The sequence below is a fragment of the Diospyros lotus genome, chromosome 7 (genome assembly GCF_014633365.1).
Source record: "Diospyros lotus cultivar Yz01 chromosome 7, ASM1463336v1, whole genome shotgun sequence".
Taxonomy (NCBI): domain Eukaryota; kingdom Viridiplantae; phylum Streptophyta; class Magnoliopsida; order Ericales; family Ebenaceae; genus Diospyros; species Diospyros lotus.
This window is the reverse complement of record NC_068344.1, coordinates 5,708,075-5,727,266: the sequence shown is the minus strand read 5'-3', so window position 1 is coordinate 5,727,266 and position 19,192 is coordinate 5,708,075. Positions and strand designations below refer to the sequence as shown.

At 38.1% G+C, this 19,192-nt stretch overlaps 1 protein-coding gene across 1 annotated transcript; it reads left to right on the top strand.

Annotated features, from left to right (window-relative positions):
- Positions 1-4,192: 4,192 nt before the first annotated feature.
- On the top strand, positions 4,193-5,064 carry LOC127805516 (LOB domain-containing protein 40-like). The gene is made up of 2 exons (XM_052342278.1): positions 4,193-4,382; positions 4,532-5,064. The coding sequence occupies exons 1-2, from the start codon at positions 4,193-4,195 to the stop codon at positions 5,062-5,064; spliced, it is 723 nt and encodes a 240-aa protein (XP_052198238.1).
- The last annotated feature ends 14,128 nt before the right edge of the window (positions 5,065-19,192 follow it).

Genomic DNA, 19,192 nt, shown 5'->3' with positions numbered 1-19,192 from the left:
ATATTGTCTTCAAGATTTTTATATTGTTCGAATGAGTTTAAAACCACATTAATTCACATTATTATTAGCTCCAATAATAATACATTAAAATAATTCTTTTTATTTCTTCTCTTTTTCTATTATTCAAATAAATTTGTTGAGTTAAAATAAATTGAAAATAATTTTGTAGCTTTATGAATGTAAAGAAATTTATTTAAATAAAAAACTAATTACTACTATTTTAAACAATAAAACTCATTTTACCCATAAAATAGGAACCCACAACATAGGCATTCTTCTAATCACAATATCAAACTTACGATCGTTAAATTAAAATCTCATCCATGTAATATGAAAAACAACTCAACAAATTAAATGTCTACCTTTTCAAAACATGTTATATTATATAAAATAGCATGTCTTCTAGCCACCTTGAATTAAAGACTACTCTAATGGCCTCCATTAGTGGTAAACATTTGAAAATATAGAGATTAATGCATGTCATGAGTTTCTATAGCTTAGAAAGAATTCTATGCATATTATAAATGTACCCTTATTTTCCAAGATAGTGCCTCTTCTTTACAAAGAAAGTGACCTTTATAGTCACTGTCTTCAAAGCAACCTCCGTTTGCTTTATAGGGTAAAAGTCTTTTATGGATGAATTTTGTCATCCTATAAACCATGCACCCCAAATGCTCATGATAATTATATGGCATAAAATAATATGGATCACAATCAAAAATCACATGCTATGGATGTTATGCTATTGTGCTTTATGCACATAAAATGGCATAAGGAAGACTTATTGTGGTCTCTGAACCCTAAGATCTTTGTCTTCCTTCCTTAGTCCTTTACCTTTGGAAGAAGTGCTCTCCTCAAGGTCCCAAAACCTCTCTTTATTCTTCCCTTTTCCTCTTAATTTTCTCTAGCTTGCATGCATCACAATGAGAAAAAAAAATCCTATTCTCCAACTCTTATATAACCCTTTGCAATTTACCTAATTATATTTATTTTGATGTCTTATTTGTCCTTTTTGTGGGGGTATTTTAGTCCATATAGATTTTTCATTTTTTTCAAGTTTTGTTGCCCGGGTAAACATCAACCCTAATCTCTTCTTCTATCCTTGTAGCCCACTTTTCAATCCCCCCCCCCCCTTTTAGTTGATTTGAATGTTAATCTCTTTATTTTCTCCTCCTTCATCCCTTAGATTTTGTCCAAAATTTTCAAATATAAATATTGGGAGATTTCTTGTCCCATCTCCTTGATTATCCTCTAATTTCTCATTAATTTAGCAAAATCATGAATCACCATAATTGATCAATCTTAATCCTTAAACTTGTCCCGTTAATTGGTTATTGATGTCCAAACAAGGCCGGCCCAAGGTCCAATGGGGCCCTAGGCAATAATAAATTTTTTTTAAGGGAGGGTAGGGTGCTGTATTTGTTGGGGGCCCCTCAATTTTTTTTATTTTTTTGGGGGAGGGCAATTTTTTTTTGGGAGTGCGGAAGGTTGCTTTGTTCTCTGTTGTATTTTTCTTTGTGGGGGGGGGGGGGGGAGGGGATGCAAATTTTTGGGGGCCCTAGGCATAGGCCTCAGTGGCCTATATCTTGGGCCGACCCTGTGCCCAAAACTGTCCCTTAAAATTCCCAAGATCATAGCCCCAAAGCCAACTTTAATTAATTTCAATTGTTCATTAAAATTTTCACTAGTTTTGTCGACCAATTTGCCTAGTCTAGTCAATTAGACTAGTCGAGTATGCTAGGTTGAATTCTTTTGTCTTAGTTTTGCTAACCAATAAATGATTCAATTTGGTCGATCGTATTGGTCTAATGAGCTCGACTAGTTCTTTCCTCACAATTTAGTAGACCAGAACTTCTAGATTTTCATTCTTAGTCGATTGAGGTGTCTCTTATGGTATTTTTTCTCCCACCTTTTATATTCATTTACTTAATCTCTTAACCATCTTTTAGGCATCTTTTATGCATGAGTTTTCCTAATGATTACCCCCTTCAAGATCCTATTGAGTCTATCTAGTTTTTTCAAGACTAAACCTTATTAGGCTCAAATATCTCTCAAAATTTCCCATTAAGAGTTTTAATTAATTAGATAAATAATACGGGTTGTTATATATTTCCCTTAAGAGAATTTTGTCCCCAAAATTTGAAGTGAGTTAGACTATAGACCACAAATATTGTCATTAAATTACTTCGAATATGGGAATGATTTTTAGTTACATCTAATCTATGAAAATTATATCATCTTAATAAGTTTGGACATTTCTCCCACATCTCATATTCATGTTTCCAAGTGGCCTTCTCCATCAGTTGATTCCTCCATAGAACCTTCAGCATGGCTAATATATATATATGCTCTTGTTTCATAGCACCTGATCCTTCTTATCTAAAATTTCCATGGGTCTTTCATCATAGGTTAAGTCTTCACAAATCTCAACCTTGTTGGGGGAATATTCTATGCGATGGGTCAAGCTCATTTTATGCAATTGATACATGGAACACCTCCTGAATGCGTGATATCTCCATAAGTGGTGTCATTTTGTTTGCCACAAGACCTATGCATTCCACCTTGTCATAAGGCTTAATGTACCTCAACCTCAATCTACTTAGACCTTCCCTGGTGTAGTAACTCATTGGGGATGAGCTTAAAAAACACTTGATTAACTCTAAGTTCTTTCTTCTTTTATCATATTCAGACTTTTGTTTATTTAGGTAATAACCTTGAGTCTTTCCTTCCCCACATGAATCTTTTTTTGTGGTTTCTCGTGATTGTGCCAGTTCTTCCTAGTGGAAAAATTTTTCGCCCAAGGGTGCCTGGGTAGAATGAATTTTTGCTCGAAATAAGAAGAAGAGAGTTCCTCCAAGTGGAATGAATTTCCACCCGACACGAGAAATATGCATTTCCTCCAGGTGGAATGATTTTCCCTTGAGCTATGGGTCGAGGTTGTGCGAGGCTTGACTTGTGGGTTGAGGCCAAGCGAAACCTAACCCATGAATCAATTCTCGGGTATCATCATTTGTCTTAGTTACAATTGAGATTCAATAACAATTACAATCAAAATCAAACTTTGAATCCAAATGCAAAGAACCTCACACAATTGCAAATGCCTAAATGAAATTCGACTCCATATTTTAAAAATCCAACACAATCCCAATTGCCTCAAAACGCAAGAACATTAAACAACAATCATGAGCAGTCTCCTATCTGGTGCATTTGAAATATAGTTTTTTATTTAATTTCAGAATTAGGATTTACTTAGAAATAGAGTTAACACTACATAATAACTTATTTGACCTTTGTAAAAATGTAATAATTTATTTTACACTATTTTCTAATGTTTTTGTGTACAAAATATGAGAAGAAAAGGAGCATTAATTAATTATAAATATATATATATATAGTCGTAGTAATGCTGTGCTGTCCAAGCACACGCAGACATCTGTGCATATGTGGAAGCAATATAGAGAGCGAAGGAAGATTAAGCAAGCAAGACGTTCGGTGGCGGTGGAGCTCCAAATGCGAGCGGGCGAGAGGTGACGTTTCTTTCGGCCCGCTGTTTTGGCTCTGTCGCCTGCGGCGAAGCCCAATTCTTTTGGCCTCATTCAAGCGCACGAGGAAGTCGCAAAAATGGAATAATCGATCACGAGATTGCTCATCTCCAAAGCACAATACTACCATAAGCACCACGCCATAGCTTCCTCTTAACCCCGCTAATGCCGCCACTCTCCTCCACTTTTAACTCTCTCTCTCTCTCTCTCTCTCTATATATATATATATAATTTGTTTGATAATATTTAAATATATAATATCTCTGCAATAAATATTGCCATTTTCATTTTTATCTGATAATTGAAATAATAAGAGCATTTGAAACTTGTTGGGTGCCAGCCACATTGTTTAATTTGTTGGCTTTCCTATTTTGGAATCATTCTCCCTCATAAATGTATAATATATATATATATATATAGATGCATAAGTTGCAAATTCTAAATAGATAAAGATAGCATATTTTGGAATTCCGGGAGGAGAGAGAGAGAGATGCCATTCGTCCTCAGTTTCTTCACAATACCCGGTTTTTATTATAACACGAAACAGCTGCGCTAGCCAGCTTGTTCCCTTCCTCCTGATATAAATACCGCACTTCCGCCTCTCCTTTTCTTCTATACTGCCTTTCCATCCCTAAATTCCTTAGAAAGTCATGAAAATGAGTTGCAATGGCTGCAGAGTGCTGAGAAAAGGCTGCACCGAGAGGTGCACTCTCCGGCCATGCCTCGAATGGATCAACTGCCCCGAAGCCGAAGCCAACGCCACCGTCTTCCTCGCCAAGTTCTACGGCCGCGCCGGCCTCTTCAACCTCATCAATGCAGGCCCCCCGCACCTCCGCCCCTGTATATCCACCCCCACACCCTTTCCTTTTCCACCCAATCCGGCAATTACTGACGGGGAGAGAGTCTCTAGTCTCGTATTTACGACTTTCTTTGAGCAACTGAATGGGTTGTTTTACTAATTCAGTTTCTGTATTTTTGGTGTTTTGCAGCGATCTTCAAGTCACTGCTGTACGAGGCTTGTGGGCGGATCATCAACCCGATACACGGGTCGGTGGGGCTGTGGTGGTCCAGCAACTGGCATTGCTGCGAGGCAGCGGTGCAAGCCGTGCTCAGCGGCTCGCCGATCATACCGATCCCCGCGGACGACGCCGCTGCGGCGGCTCACCCTATGATGCCTATCGTTGACAGCGATATCCGCCACCTCAACAAGGACCCCAGATCGGAGAACCAGCGGGCCCACGTGCAGCCCCGCTTCAAGCGCACCGGCGGCCGCGGCCGCAGCCGTAGCCAGCAGGACACTGTGGCCGAGTTCGCCGCCGAGCCTGGCCGGTTTTCCTTTTCTGGATCCGGCAGTAGCCACTCTGAGGGTCTGAACCAGTTCTACGCCAGCGGCAGCCAGGACGACTCGATGTTATCTGAAAGCCAAGCTGAGGAAAGCCAGGCTGATTTGGAGCTGTCTCTGGGTTTCAATCCTGTTTGGCGAATCCCTCGTTCCAATGGCGGCGGCTCAGATGGGTTCTGAAGACAAGCTTATAGTTATCAGTTCAGTTTAGCTCAGTTCAGTACTTCAGTTCAGTTCAGTTCAGTTCATGTCCCCTTTTTCGTTGCCTTGTTCTTGCTTGTGTTCTTCTTGCCTTGTGTATATTCAGAAGCATAGAGATCCATATTTAATTAAAGAATATACACATATATAAATATATAATGCAATATGTAAGATGGTTTTCAATGTTATTTTGGGTTGTAAATCAATGTGAAAGTGTGTTCTTTTTAAATTTGTTTACTTGATCAGCCTATGCCTATCCCTTTTTTCACTAATATTTATATATGATCTAACTCACAGATGGAGTACACTGACTAATTACACAACTCGCACACACTCCTAGCTAGCTAGCTTGATAATCATAGTTTACTTGAATACGAGCGATGACGCACGAATCATGTGGTAAGAGAATTATGAGTGAGATAACGTATGAATCACATGTTTAGAGTACTCAAAACTCAATGAATGCGTGTAGTAACTCACGGACCACGTGAATCGGCTAATCACAGCTCAGTTCATTAAACGTACGTACGTATACCATGACTCACAAACACCAAATAAGAACAAAACCTCATTAAACGTATACAATATTATATAATCCCTATTTGTATATATAATCGATAAATATATATATATAGTACTATACATTTATAAGGAATTAGTAACATTTTATAAATATCTTTTCACAAAATTATTAATTAGTTCTTGATAATTATAAAGGCTTCAACCATCTAATTAAAAATCCCAATTCCCGCAGAGATGTAATCAGTAATCAGTGAGAGGGAGTGGACGAGTGGAATAGGAACGGCGCGCGGTGACAGGAGAGCTTGCTTGGATGGAAGGAAAAAGCGGCGGGTGAGCACGTGAGGAGCATGCGCAAGGTGTGAGGTGACGAGCACTGGGAGCTGCTTTACATGCAAGCTCTCTTGTCGCCACTTGGAATTTCAGGCTTTTTTAGCTGTCGTGAGGATTCATCGCCGTTTGCCGATCGCTCGCCGATCGTATTGTTTTCATTAATTTCGAAGGACTCGTTACGAGAATTTTAGTATTTTTAAAAATTTTGAATGCCTTTAAGGTTGGAATTCTTTTTTTAATTATTATTATTATCATTTATCTTCACAATAGAAACGTGTAAAATTTGAAATTTCATTTATCTTCAAACTTTAAAATTAGAACATATTTTTAATATGATTTTAGTTAACATCATATTTTATTATTACATTTTTAATGATAAAATATCATCACTATATATATATATATGTGTGTGTGTGATGGTTACATAATCTTTTTGATTTTTTTTTATCACGAGAAATCAAGGATTTCCCAATACACAATAGCCTTTGGCAAGGGACCGTCACACTTTTCCTATAACTCCCTAGTCTCGCCCGCACGAGTACACAAGCGAAGCGAGTAACACTGGATCGAAACCTAGGCACTGATCCCCTGAATAGATTCAAATAATACACATGGTCAGGCAAAAGTGCGAATTGAATGATGAGGTCACAATTTACTCTATCAAGTGACGAGACGACAAATCGACAGCAACTTCGAGGCTCCAAGTTGTATGTGTAGACTCCCATTGGAATTCTTCAAGCTTTGGAATCCGCATTCTCTCACGATCAATTGGAATCCAGTTAAGATATGTTTCTTAAAAATAATAGACTGTTAGCCGATGATGATAACGTTCTACAATTCAAACAAACCAAAAAAAAAAAAAAGTTTAGTGTGTAAATAAAAATATTATAAGTTTGTTCTAAAATTAAAACTAAATTAAAAGTTTAGCATTTTTTTGATAATTTACCCTAAGAATTATAATTCAATTTTAATTTTTAGTATTTTGTTCCAAACTAAATAATTATAGTTCTAATTCTATTGAAATTATTAAAACCATGGAATTAGAATTCTGATTCCACTAGTATTGGTTCCAATTCCAAACATGTAGAAGGAAGAGAAAGCTTGGAGCATTAAGGAAAGGATTTTTTTAATAACATTATTATTTTCTTAATTATGGTTATAACATCGAATTTATGTTATTTACCATACAAGTATCTTACGCGATCTGAACCTGCATCGAATAAGAGTCGTTAGTTAAATCAATGAGTCTAGGTCATGGAAAGACTTGCTAGTTATATCAAGTGGTCTTTCTTTAGCCTAGAGCCTTTGGGTCAACTTAAGGGTTTATGGGAATAATTAGCAATTAATTTTTACCAAGTGTTGTGATATAAATAAGGTTAACACAACAAGTCCATGTATATAAATTACCTATCTCCAAGATTGAAATCTGAGTACACAATTTAGACCATGAAAACAAGAAGAAGTGAGAATGGTAAAATTCCTAGGGAGGAGAGTTATGTCAAGTTGCAATTGATTTTCTTTTCTATTATGGGTTGTTGATTCATCTTACATAGAATGTTGTGTATAGAAAGCTTCAATCCTTGAATACTTCACATACCAAAAGATCTAAGTTTTATGACTAATCTTCCAGAGGGATTTAGGGATTTAAGAACTTAGGAAAGGGTTTGTAGAAGTTATTTTGAGAATAAAAATACAATATTAGAACTTACTAAGAAAACTTGTCAAGATTTGGGGAAGATGTCAGGTGTGAGAATGGTTAAGAATGTGAAACTAAGATAGAAAATTTTGGGGATACTAGGAAGGGTTTCTACGTGCAAGGAAGAATGGTTGAGCATGCCAAATTTGTTAAGTATTAGCATAGACTTGTTGGTTGAACTAAGGGGTATGTCTAGGCCAAAGAGAGACACCCTAAGCCATAATTCCCTTTGATGTCCTAATATATATTGTGCACAATGGCTTTGGTTGTCACCATCTAATGCCCCTCTTAGTAATCTTGTTTGTTTAGTGAAGTATGCTAAAACTTGAGCTTTTAGGGTACATTACAAGAAATTTAGTATATTGTGACAAAAATAATTATGATTGATTAAATTTTGTTACAAAAAGTATCTTTTTTGTCACAAAATAGAGTTTTCTCATGCCAAATTCAAAAATTGAGTAAGGTTGTGACAAATAATATTTTGACAAAATATTTTGTCATAATATAGTGATGTAGATAATTTATAATGAAAAAATAATTTTTGTCACAAAATTTTGTCACATCAAGTTGGCGCCAATTCAACTTACATAATATGACAAAATAATTTTGTCACAAAAAAATTGTCACAATATTTAATTATATAAGATGTAATTACAAATTTTTTTAATCACAATAAGTAATAATTTTTATAACAAAAATAGTTTGTCACAACATAGTATTATAAAAAAAATATGACAAAAATATGTACGTCACAAGAAATTCATTTTTTTGTGACAAAAATAATTTTAATGATAAAAATAATTTTATTAAATTTATTTTTTCATAAAAATACATCATATTAGACATAAAAAATAATAATCTGGTGACAAAAAAAATTCAAAATATTTTTTCATAATAAAAAAATAAAAGACATGTAGTGATAAAAATATTTTGTCATAAATTTTCAGCCCCAATATTAATTAGATATCTTAACAAACATATTAATAAATTATAAAAGAAACACTAGAAAATTAAATAATAAAATAATAATTAATTTTTGACTAATTTAATTTTCTTAAAAATTTCCTTCCATCATTTCCCTCTTTAAAAATTTTATTTCACATTTGTTGTTTTGATTTCACACAAAATATGGTGTTCTCTTTATTTTTTAATTTTTAATTTTCTATTTTGATAGTCAGTTTTTAGAAAATTGAAAAAGCGTTCTCTTTGTCATTTTGAAAAATTATTTTTTAAAATAAAAAATTAGAAAACGCGTTCTTTTTAAAATTTTGAAAATAATTTTTAAATAATATTTTATTCAATAAATTTGATTAGTTAGTAAATTAGAAATATTTAATGTTAATATATTATTAAAAAATATATACATTTTAAAGTTAATGAATTTTGTAATATTTTTTCTCATTACAATAATAAAATATGAATAAATAAATGTGTTTTGAGTTTATATTGGCACCAAATTTTTTATGCCAATATTAATTAGATATCTTGAAAATGAATAAAGTAATATTTAACTTTTGACAAATTATAATTTTTGTTCAAAATTTGCCCTTATCATTTTCTTCCTTAAAAGATTTTATTTCACCTTTGCTATTTTGATCTAATAACTTAAAAAGGTTAAATTTCTTATTTAATAACTAAAACTTTGAAATTTTGACTTTTGTTTAATATTAAGATATTTTGTCATAAAATATTGATGCCAAATTTTTAGTGTCAATATTGATTAGAATATTGAAAAATAATAAAATAATATTTATTTTTTGGTAATTTTAAATTTTAATAATTGGTCAATCCATTAAGATTACAAATTTACGAAGATGGCCATCACATGTTACTTTTTAATTAATTTAATAAATATTAAATATTAATTACTAAATATAATTTTTTTAAAATAAATATTAAATATAGAATATTATTATTTTTTTAAAAAAATAAATACAAATCTTCTTTTTATTTTTTAATCAATTAATTTATTTCAAAATTTTAAAAAATATATATTTATTTCAATTTAACTAGAATGGCAAAGAAATAATGATTGTAGTTCATCTGTCAGAGAATTACGTGTTAACCTTTCTAACTACAAATCCAAAGTTACACAACATCTAAGAAAGTAATTATAGAATATTCAAGGGGTACAACTTCATTATAGAATCTACAAAACAATAATCTAATTCACTTACGTTAATAGCTTTAGATTTCGTCAATGCTCACTGTTGATAATCACTGTTGATGATGGTTGCCGAACACGACGAATCCAAGTTCATTGATATCATTTGATAATGGCCACTGACTGCTACTAGTTTCGACTAGGTAAAGTTGCGAACTAGTCTCTTGAAAATAAGAAAACGACACATTTTCTTCTTGGATGACCGAGTTTTTAAAATTACAAATAGGGTTTGGATCATTCACGATGAAAGATCCATTATCATAATATGGGTTTGAATTGGCTTCTGGGTGAAATCAATTTTGAACATTGAGAGGGTTTGCATAAGAGTTAGCAAATAGTAATTCCTCCAATAAAGTTAGATGAAATTGAAAATCGACGACCTGCTGTTGGAGGGCAAAAATGTAGGATACATAGTCATATATAGGATCTTGAAGCCTAGATTGAGCTTCATACAATAGTATAGCAGCAGTCTCATAACGGTCACTTACCGAAAGTTGAGCTAGGAGTTTAGAAGCATTATTGGTACCAAAAACAGTGTGGATGGCTGCAAAATCAATAGGTCCTTCTTCATGACAGAAGTAAGGGGCCAAGACGCATAATTGGATACATCTTCTTCTTAAAACTTTGCAGGCACCGCATAGAGAACCGAGTCCTGACATTATCTTCTAGGAAGATCTAGTAGAATCTGGGTAGATGTAGCTAGATCTGTGTACTGGGTAGATCTGACCGGATCTGGATTGACGGATAGAGAAACAGATTTGAAGGCAGCGATGGATCTAGAAGGTGGATCTGGAAGGCGATGGATCTAGAAGACGAAGTAAATCTGGAAGACAGATCAGATCTGGAAGACGGAGCAAATCTGGAAGACGGATCAGATCTGGAAGACAGAGCAAATCTGGAAGACGGATCAGATCTGGAAGACAGAGCAAATCTGGAAGACTGATCAGACCTGGAAGGCAGATCGGATCAGATCTGGAAGATCCAGCAAATCTGGAAGACGAATCAAATCTAGAAGGCGATGCAGATTTGAAATATGGATCAGATCTGGAAGGCGACCGGTGGATCTCGAAGGCAATGCAGATCTGGAAGGCAACAGAGGCCGTGATCTGAAGGCAGTGACGACAGAGAGACAGATCTGAAGGCAGCGATGGATCTGTAGCTTGCATAGGCTTGAGCCGATGGATCTGGAAGGTGCACGGCGATCAAGAGTGACCGGTGGATCTAAAAGGCGATGGATTCGGAAAACGAATCAAATCTGGAAGGCAATCGGTGGATCTCGAAGGTGATGCAGATCTGAAAGGCGATGCCGGATCTAGGCGGCAGCTGCAGAGGCCGCGATCTGAAGGCAGTGACGACAAAGAGACAGATTTGAAGGCAGTGATAGATCTGCAGCTTGAGTAGGCTTGAGCCGATGGATCTAGAAGGTGCATGGTGACCGGTGGATCTCAAAGGCGTAGTTGAAGGATTTGGAAGGTGGTGGATCTTGAAGGAGAACAGACGCAGGGAAGAAGGAGAAGAAAGAAAAAATTCTGAAAAAATAGAAACGAATTTAGAGACGGAAAAAAATTCGTCTCAAATTTATAAATTTTTTTTATAATTTTTAAAAATAATATATAATTAATAATTAATTATTAAAAATAATATTCAATTTTTTGTGACAAAAATAATTTTAATGACAAAAATAATTTTATTAAATTTAATTTTTTTTCATAAAAATACATCATATTAGGGATAAAAAATATAAAATAATAATTAGGCTTTATCAAAAGGAGGCAAGGACACTGCAACAAGCACATCATTGCCAAACCTAAACCCGTTCCCTTTTGCAACTTGAAATAAGATATCAATATTTATATTTTTTACTTTAATTTTAAATAAATAATTAAAAATCCAAACTAATAGTTTTATTGATATTTAAATTATGAAAAATAAAATATTGATGCAAATCTCTCTCTCGTACTCTTAATAGTTTTGAGCTTTACCCCTAACATTTAGAAAGATAAATAAGTACCAATTGTAGAATAAAAAATACGATATATTAATTAAGCGACAAATTCTGAGTCCCTATGAGGTCTACTTAACGTGGGAAAGTGATTTGATTCTTCCAAATCTTCTTTTAATTGAGATAACCCCTTTAGAGAGATCCATTTGGAATAAAGACCAAACCATACTTGGAGATTGGGACATGTCATTATTGTTGTAACGACCCATTATTGAGTTTAGAATTTTAGAATGATATATTAACTTATTTTAGTTATTTTATATAAGTTGAGCAAATTTGATTCTTAATGTTGAAATAGATCTATGGGCTTGTATGTATGAGTTTAAATTAAATGGATGAGATAATGAGTTGGGCTTCAATTTATTTAAGGCAAGTGGGCTAAGAGTTGGGCTTGGGCCTTTAAGGAAATAGAAGATGGGCCATTTATTGGGCTTAAGCCCAATACAAAAAAAAAAAAAAAAAAAAAAAAAAAAAAAAAAAAAAAAAAACCATCTACGCATCATTATTTCCCAACCCCCATTTCTTTTTCTTCTTTCACATTTTCTTTCACTTCTTCTTTATTTTTTTTTCACTCCCTCTTTTACTTCTCCTTTCTTCTTTCACTCCTCCTTTTACTTCTTCTTTTTCCTTTACTCCTACTTTCTTCTTTCACTTCTTCTTTTACACCTTCTTTTTCTTCATCTTTATTTCCTTTTCTTCTTCTCCCTCCCGACGACTTCTTCTTCTTCTTCTTCTTCTTATTCTATTCTTCTTCTTCTTCTCCTTCCTCTTCTTCTTCCTCATCTGATACGCATTCTTTTTTTTTCTCCTCTACTGCTTCTATTCTGTTAAATTTTCTGTGGCAATTGGAGCTTCTGTGCGGGTGCTTCATCTTGATTTATTCATCCTCAGGCAAGTATCCCTTCTTCTTCTTCTTTTATTTTTCTCCCCTTCCGTGTATAGCATTTCTATTAATTTTTTTTTTATTTATCTACATAGTATAAAAATTCCTAAATATTGTGAGTCTATTTGATGTCTCAAAAGGGGTTTGATTCACCCCAATATTATTCTGTGAATGGCATTTTTCGCCTCCATTATGATGGGAGTTTGTTCACCTTCATTGCTCATTGTAGTATATTTATTGGTATATCTTATATGTGAATGATGTCTGGATAATTAATGTCTATACCCGAATGTCCCATGAAATTGTGGAAAAATATCAAGTTAATGTGTAAAAAAATTCGGATGCTATAGTACCATACAGTACCTATACAGTATCTCGATACAGTACCTATACAGTATCTCAATACAGTATCTCGATACAGTACCATACAGTACCTATACAGTATCTCGATACAATACCATATAGTATCTCGCTATAGTATAATACCGTATTCGTACAGTATACATACAGTATCTTGATACAGTACCTATACAGTATCTCAATACAGTACCATACAGTACCTATACAATATCTCAATACAGTACCTATATAGTATCTCGATACAGTACCATACAGTACCTATACAGTATTTCGATACAATACCATATAGTACCTCGCTATAGTATAATACCGTATTCGTACAGTATACATACAGTATCTTGCTACAGTACCATACCGTATCCGTATAGTACCCCGCTACAGTACCCATCCGAAAATTTTTATTAATATTAATTAAACATTTACTTAATGTATTAGAGCGATTGTATGGTGGAAAAATAACAATTTTTGCCATAACATTCTTCAATGGTATTAAATGTATATTGAGAACGAGAATTTAAATTTTACATTGCTGGTAAATGCATACATGATGCATACATGTACATGATGCTCATATATATATATGTTCTTAGCGCACTTATTATTTTGCGCGGAAATAAAGGGTACCCTAGGAGCGCCTGACGCGGGACGAGGTGGCCATAGCCCGGCAGGTTGTGCTCAATACATTATGTGTTGATTTACTGATATGATGATTAACGCATATTTTGCATCGAGGCTTATGAGCCTATGGGACTTATACTTATGATGTATGCACTTGTATGATTATACATGAACAAAAATTTGAAATTTATAATTCTATGAGATATGATTTCCGACTTCTATAATTGAATATTGATATGAAGTCGTTGTACACTCCTCTCGGTATCATCATGATTTCTCTTTCTTCATACTGCTCCTTTGTACTAGAACTTGCTGAGCCTTGTGGCTCACTTGATCTTCTTATGCCATTCCAGGTAAAGGTAAAGCAGTCATTAAGGGCGAGTCCAGTGGGACTACAACCCAAGGGTAGTGGTGTACAGAGGCACTCAACTCGGAGATCCTAGTTGCGTTTTGGTGAGGAAGATTGATGAGATTTTAAATTGTTGTTTTACATTAGAGCCTCATATTCGGTTTGTATGGCCTAAGAGCCTAGATGTATCAACATTGGTTTGTAACGAAAGTTATTGATATTTCGCTGCGTGAAAATAGATAAATGTGTGTGTTTATTATGAGGTATTGTTCTATATCATCCTTGTGATGACCTCCTTTCGAATGTCCTATGCTAGCAGGCACATTCGGGAGTGGGCCCTTACAGTTTTGGTATCAGAGCGATTAGGTATAGGAGTGAGGAGTCTCTGTACACTTAGGATTGGTGGGTAGAGTAGATGTGTGTTTAGTAGTCTAGTGAGACTAAGTTAAGATGGAGTACTAAAAGGTCTTTTGGTTGTACAGGAAATGAGTGGACGTCGAGGAAGGCCGCCGACACGAGCCCGAGGCTACCGGGCAATTCTTGCTCCAGGTCATGATCCCATTCCGGAGCCTGCACCTGTACCTAACCCTACACCACCCCCAGCATCGCCTACTCCTACAGATTCAGTGGCAGAGTTGCGCCAAGAGGTTATTGAGTTGAGGGGCACGATGGCTTCCATGTTGAGGCATTTCGAGGAATTCATGGCCCATCAGGGCAGGACAGGACAGGCGCCGCCGGTAGCAGGGAATGAGCCAGTCTTACAAGAAAATGTTAGTGGTCAGACGTCGAACCCAGTGCAGCAGGAGGTCGAGCCTCAGGGTATGGATGGTAATGCTGGCAGTCAGTTGGTGAGGAACTTCATAGCACTCAGGCCATCAGAATTCAGAGGGGGAAACGACGTTCTGGTTGCAGAAGAGTGGCTGATGGCAATAGAGAAACATCTGCGGACCATAGGATGCACTGATGCACAGAAGGTACAGCTGGCCACATACCTATTTCGGGGAGCAGCTGAGAGGTGGTGGGAGACGGCCAGACTGCGATTCAGGAACAGGGAGCCATCTTGGGCTGAATTTAGGGAGCTCTTCAACGCCAATTATTTTCCCGCCTGGGTTCGTAGCCAGAAGACATACGAGTTCATCGAGTTGACCCAGGGCAACATGTCAGTGGCTCAGTATGAGGAGGAGTTCACCTCCCTAGCACGCTTTGCCCCCGAGTTAGTAGACACTGATGAGAAGAAAGCGACCAAGTTCTTGAGAGGGTTACGAGTGGAGATTCGATTTCAGCTGGCAGGTGCGCAGTTCACTGACTATTCTACACTGGTACATCGGGCATACATCATTGAGAGGGAGAGGAGCGAGCTGAGAGCAGCCCTGACAGCTTCTAGGGGGTCAGGCTCAGCCCAGGGCCAGGGCAATGACAGGAAGAGGAAGGGTGCACCAGGGCCTTCGAGAGGCACGCCAGACATCCCCCCATGCAAGACATGTGGAAAGAGGCATCGTGACCCATGCCGCTACGACAGAGGGGCGACATGTTACACTTGTGGTCAGGCGGGGCACGTACAGAGGGACTGCCCTCAAGGGTCAGGTAGAGCAGGTAGCCAGGAGGTGACATGTTTTAAATGCGGGCGCAAGGGCCATAAGGCCAACGTTTGCTCAGTGCCAGCTCAGCGAGGGGGCCAAAGGCCGGGGTATCAGAGTGATAGATCTGGGCAGAGGCAGTCAGTGCCTAGACTTCAGGGGATGGCACCATCATTGGCACTACCAGCAGGACAGAGCACCGCAGATGCTGATAGACCCCACATCCAGGGGCGAGTGTTCGCCTTGACTACAGCTGAAGCAGAGCAAGGGAAAGACACAGTGCAAGGTATCTTATCCTTATATGATATTGATGTTTGTGTTTTATTTGATACGGGATCCACACACTCTTTTGTTGCACCTCGGGTGGTATGTCATATTCCAATTTCCAGTACATTGTTACCATATTATTTGATTGTGACTACTCCGGGAGATACGAAAATGGTGGGTAGTGAGGTGTATAGGGATTGTAAAATCATGGTGCACGATAAGGAGTTTCCGGGGAATTTGGTGGTGCTAGACATAAAAGATTTTGATCTTATTTTGGGCATGGACTGGCTATCCCAACACTATGCTAAGGTTGATTGTCGGCACAAGGTAATTCATTTTGAGTTGCCTCATCAGCCAATTGTTGTGTATAGAGGCATTAAACCAATGAGCTCCACACCCTTGATTTCGGTGATGAAGGCGGAGAAATTAATGCGACATGGTTGCGAAGCATATTTGGCTTTAGTGACGACTGGTAATGAGGACAAGATGGAATTGCCAGATATTCCGGTGGTCTGTGAATTTCCCGATGTATTTCCTGAAGAGTTGCCAGGATTGCCGCCATCGAGGGAGGTTGAATTCTCTATTGACTTAGTACCAGGTACGCAGCCAGTTTCTAGGGCTCCTTACAGGATGGCTCCAAATGAATTGAAAGAGCTAAAGGTGCAGTTGGAGGAATTGATTGAGAAGGGATTCATCCGCCCGAGTGCCTCATCTTGGGGTGCTCCAGTTTTATTCGTGAGGAAGAAGGATGGATCCATGAGATTATGCATTGACTACCGGCAATTGAATCAGGTGACGTTGAAGAACAAGTATCCCCTCCCCCGTGTTGATGACTTGTTGGACCAGTTACGTGGAGCATCCGTCTTTTCGAAGATTGACTTGAGGTCTGGATACCATCAGGTGAGGGTCAGAGAAGAAGATGTAAAGAAGACTGCTTTTCGCACTAGGTACGGCCATTACGAGTTTGTGGTCATGCCATTTGGGTTGACTAATGCCCCGGCAGTCTTCATGGATTTGATGAACAGGGTGTTTAGAGAGTATTTGGATAGCTTTGTTATAGTGTTCATTGATGACATACTCATCTACTCGCCGAGTTTGGAAGACCATAAGACCCACCTTAGGCTGGCATTGCAGAGGCTGAGGGAGAGGCAGTTGTATGCCAAGTTCAGTAAGTGTGATTTTTGGCAGCGACAGGTTGACTTCTTGGGACACGTAGTATCTGGTGAGGGTATTTCAGTAGACCCTGAAAAAGTGAAGGCAGTGATTGAGTGGCCACAACCGACTACAGTGACCGGCATCAGGAGCTTTTTGGGGCTAGCAGGTTACTACAGAAGATTCATTGAGGGTTTCTCTAGGCTTTCCTCTCCTATGACAAAGTTGACTCGGAAGGGAGTCAAGTACGAATGGAACGAGGCTTGTGAGCGTAGCTTTGAGGAGTTGAAGAAGAGGCTAACCTCAGCACCAGTATTGGCTATTCCTAGGAGTGGAGAGACATTTTCCATCTTCAGTGATGCGTCACACTCAGGTCTCGGATGTGTATTGATGCAGGATAGACGAGTGAATGCCTATGCCTCGAGACAATTGAAGAAACATGAGGTGAACTACCCTACCCATGACTTGGAGTTAGCGGCAGTAGTGTTTGCTCTCAAGATTTGGAGGCATTACCTTTATGGAGAGAAGGTGGAGATTTATACTGACCATAAAAGTTTAAAGTACCTTTTCTCCCAGAAGGAGTTGAACATGAGGCAACGTAGGTGGATGGAGCTTTTGAAGGACTATGATTGTGAGATCTTGTACCATCCGGGGAAGGCCAACGTGGTGGCCGACGCATTGAGTCGCCGAGGGGCTTATATGGCGGCTATGAAGACCCAGGAATGGATGCTTTTGAGTCAGATGGGGGAGTTATCTATCTCTGGACCCGAAGAGAGACCTACGGGGTATTGTTCGTACCTAAGGGTACAACCTGATGTGATGGAACAGATTAGGGTGCAACAATCACACGATGTGAAGTTGGCCCAGATCTTGGCAGATGTGGGGAAGTTTTCCCCAGTGGGTTTCAGCCAAAGGGGCGATGGGATGCTACTATTCCAAGATCGGATTTGTGTACCAGATGATGCGGAGATCAGGAACGAGATTTTGGCAGAGGCTCATAAGTCCCGCTATACGATTCACCCCGGCACGACGAAGATGTATCAGAATCTACGGAGGCAGTTTTGGTGGGATGGTTTGAAGAGAGATGTGGCAAGATATGTATCCCAGTGTGCAGTGTGCCAGCAGGTTAAGGCAGAACATCAAAAACCAGCAGGTCTCCTACGGTCGTTGCCCATTCCAGAGTGGAAGTGGGATAACATATCCATGGACTTCGTGTCAGGGCTACCAAGAACAGCGAAGGGGTGCGATGCTATTTGGGTGATAGTAGACCGTTTGACGAAATCAGCCCATTTCCTACCGATTAAGAAGACTTACCGTTTGAACCACCTTGCGAAGTTATATGTGGAGGAAGTGGTGAGATTACATGGAGTTCCCTCTAGTATCGTGTCGGATCGGGACCCTCGATTTACTTCACACTTTTGGGGAGCGTTGCAAGATGCTTTGGGGACGAAGCTAAAGTTTAGTACCGCGTTCCACCCTCAGACAGATGGACAGTCAGAGAGGACCATCCAGACATTAGAGGACATGTTGAGGGCATGTGTGTTGGATTTCCATGGTAGTTGGGATGATCATCTGCCACTAGTAGAATTCGCTTACAACAACAGTCACCACTCTAGTATTGGTATGCCGCCTTATGAGGCACTTTACGGCAGACCGTGTAGATCACCCATTTGTTGGGAGGAGATTGGAGACAGAGCATTATTGGGGCCAGAGATTGTTGAGCAGACATCAGAAAAGATTCGGATTATCAGGGCTAGAATGAAGGTCGCACAGGACCGACAAAAGAGCTATGCGGATAAAAGACGTCGAGACTTGGAGTTCTCAGCTGGGGACCACGTATGGCTGAGAGTGATGCCCATAAAGGGCGTACGCAGATTTGGGGTGTCGGGGAAGCTTAGTCCTCGCTATATTGGACCGTTTGAAATCTTGGAACGAGTTGGCCCTTTGGCCTATAGGTTGGCCTTGCCACCACAGTTAGCTGGCGTTCATAATGTCTTCCATGTGTCCATGTTAAGGAAGTACGTGCCGGATCCCCAGCATATCATCGACTATCAGACTATAGAAGTCAAGGAGGATGTCACATACGAGGAGAAACCTGTTAGTATTTTGGAGCGGAAAGAGAAAGTGCTACGAAATCGATCGATTCCATTTGTTAAAATTCAGTGGCAGCGTCACTCTTTAGATGAG

Excerpts from the sequence above, each read along its gene's own strand:
- LOC127805516 (XM_052342278.1), top strand. The coding sequence starts at position 4,193 with ATGAAAATGAGTTGCAATGGCTGCAGAGTGCTGAGAAAAGGCTGCACC. Across the intron at positions 4,383-4,531 it reads CCCCCCGCACCTCCGCCCCT|CGATCTTCAAGTCACTGCTG; the intron begins GTATATCCACCC and ends GGTGTTTTGCAG.